Source organism: Trypanosoma equiperdum (genome assembly GCF_001457755.1).
Source record: "Trypanosoma equiperdum strain OVI genome assembly, contig: ctg_828, whole genome shotgun sequence".
Taxonomy (NCBI): Eukaryota; Euglenozoa; class Kinetoplastea; order Trypanosomatida; family Trypanosomatidae; genus Trypanosoma; species Trypanosoma equiperdum.
Window position 1 is genome coordinate 5,844 of NW_027124785.1, and position 1,805 is coordinate 7,648.

Below are 1,805 nucleotides of genomic sequence, written 5' to 3' on the forward strand. Positions count from 1 at the left end.
CACTACGCAACTGACAGCAAACTTGTAACGACAAAGGAGATGCAGAAGCAAAAGAGAATAAGAAGGTACTGTTATCAAAAGCGGGTACAACCTGTAGTGGGAGTCCCTATGCAGACAGGAGTAGAAGCGGAAACGACACCACTAAGGAAAACTGAAAAAGAAGGAAAAATACTGCGGCGGAGTGAGTCAAGAACAGAAAACAAGAAACCGTAGCAAACTGACCGATCGCCACTAGGTCAAAACTCAAGAATATCGAGCAAACCCGTCGGAGTTGCGGTAAATAATGTGTCAAAACGACATGTGAAAGCCAAACCAGTCGCAAAGAGCCGGCAAGCAACCGTAAGCTAAGACAACGCCCCCGCTGCAAAAGACAACTAAGCCGCCACATTGTTGTAACCACCAGCATACTTTATCTCAAAGTTTGAAGACTAGCAACACGAAACCGACCTAGAAACAGTACTCAAGCAGATTAAAGTATGAACTGTGTCGCAATTGCAGTCGTCCTGACGTTCGCGCTAGACCTGTGGATGCGGCCAGGAGAAGCAGCAAACGGCGACGGTGCAAAAATAGCTGAATTCAACATCCTGTGCGAAGCTGTTCTACTGGAGGACGCAGACCCAACAGTTGAAATCTGCGCAGCGACCGTCACCGACGCAGAAGTTGATGATATCATACAGTTTAATGTGTCTGCCGCACCAGACAGCTGGTACTCAAAATTTCCAAAGGAATACTCCGAAGAGGAGCCAACAGCAAAGGCAACAGGGTGCAGCGGCAGCAGCGACGAAAGACGTTGCATAGCAAACTGGACAATGTGGACGAAAGCCAAAGCCGATTTGCTGAAGAGGGGCACAACTGAACCGCATCTAAACCCGAGCAAACTGAACAAAAAGCAAACAGGAGCATCTAGGTACATCGCCGCCACGCAACTACTAGCAGCGGAAGCGGAAAGGGAGCTGAGCGAATACAACTCAATAATCAAACCGAAGCTGGTAAAAGAAAACAATGCAATAACAACAGCGATCAAAGCAGCCTTGTATGGCAAAGGGGCGAACAAATACGACGGCAGCGACGCAAAAACAATGGGCACATTAAACACAAGAGACGACGACTGCAAAACGCCTTCTGCAGGCAAATCCATAGTGGGTGACCTTTTTTGCTTGTGCGCTGCAGACAACACACAATCGTCGGCAAAACCCTGCGGTTTCGATACGCCAACAGCCAAAAGCAGCGACTGGCAAACACTCGGTTCAAGCCACAAAACAACAACGTGGTCATAAATAAAAACGGCATGTAAACACAGGCCCAAGCCAAAGCTTTCAAAAGACACAGTGCGCGGTATACAAACCAAATTCCTGAGCAAATTAAAAGGGGACCCGGCACTGGACGGAGCATCAAAAGCAACGGCCTACCTAGGCACGCACAATACCGGCGAGTGCGGTACGGCCAATGCAGCACGCTGCGTTGACTATGGTAGCGCTCTAAAGCCGGCAGCACGCACAGCAGTCATAGCTTGGTACGACGAACTTACCAACGCGGCGACCGCAGCGGCAGCATGGCAAAAGGCGTGTGACGACGACAAAGCTTACAGACAGCGGCTAAAAACATTACAAAAGCAAGCACACCAACTGTACGTCATCCTATCAGTAGATGACACCGCGACGAGCCAGCAAAAATCTGGAACCAGCGAGCAGGCACAAAAACATGGAACAAAAAAAGATTGCACAAAGCTGGAAAAAAACGGAGTGCGAACCCGATGTGGGATCCAAATATAACGAAACAACTAACAAGTGCGAAGAATATCCAAA

General features: G+C 48.7%; 1 protein-coding gene across 1 annotated transcript; it reads left to right on the forward strand.

The window, feature by feature from the left end:
- Window positions 1–476: 476 nt before the first annotated feature.
- Window positions 477–1,277, forward strand: TEOVI_000387900 (variant surface glycoprotein (VSG), putative; the record flags this gene model as incomplete). Its single annotated transcript, XM_067226716.1, has 1 exon — window positions 477–1,277. One exon carries the CDS (start codon window positions 477–479, stop codon window positions 1,275–1,277), a length of 801 nt encoding a protein of 266 aa, XP_067082817.1.
- Between the last annotated feature and the right edge of the window lie 528 nt (window positions 1,278–1,805).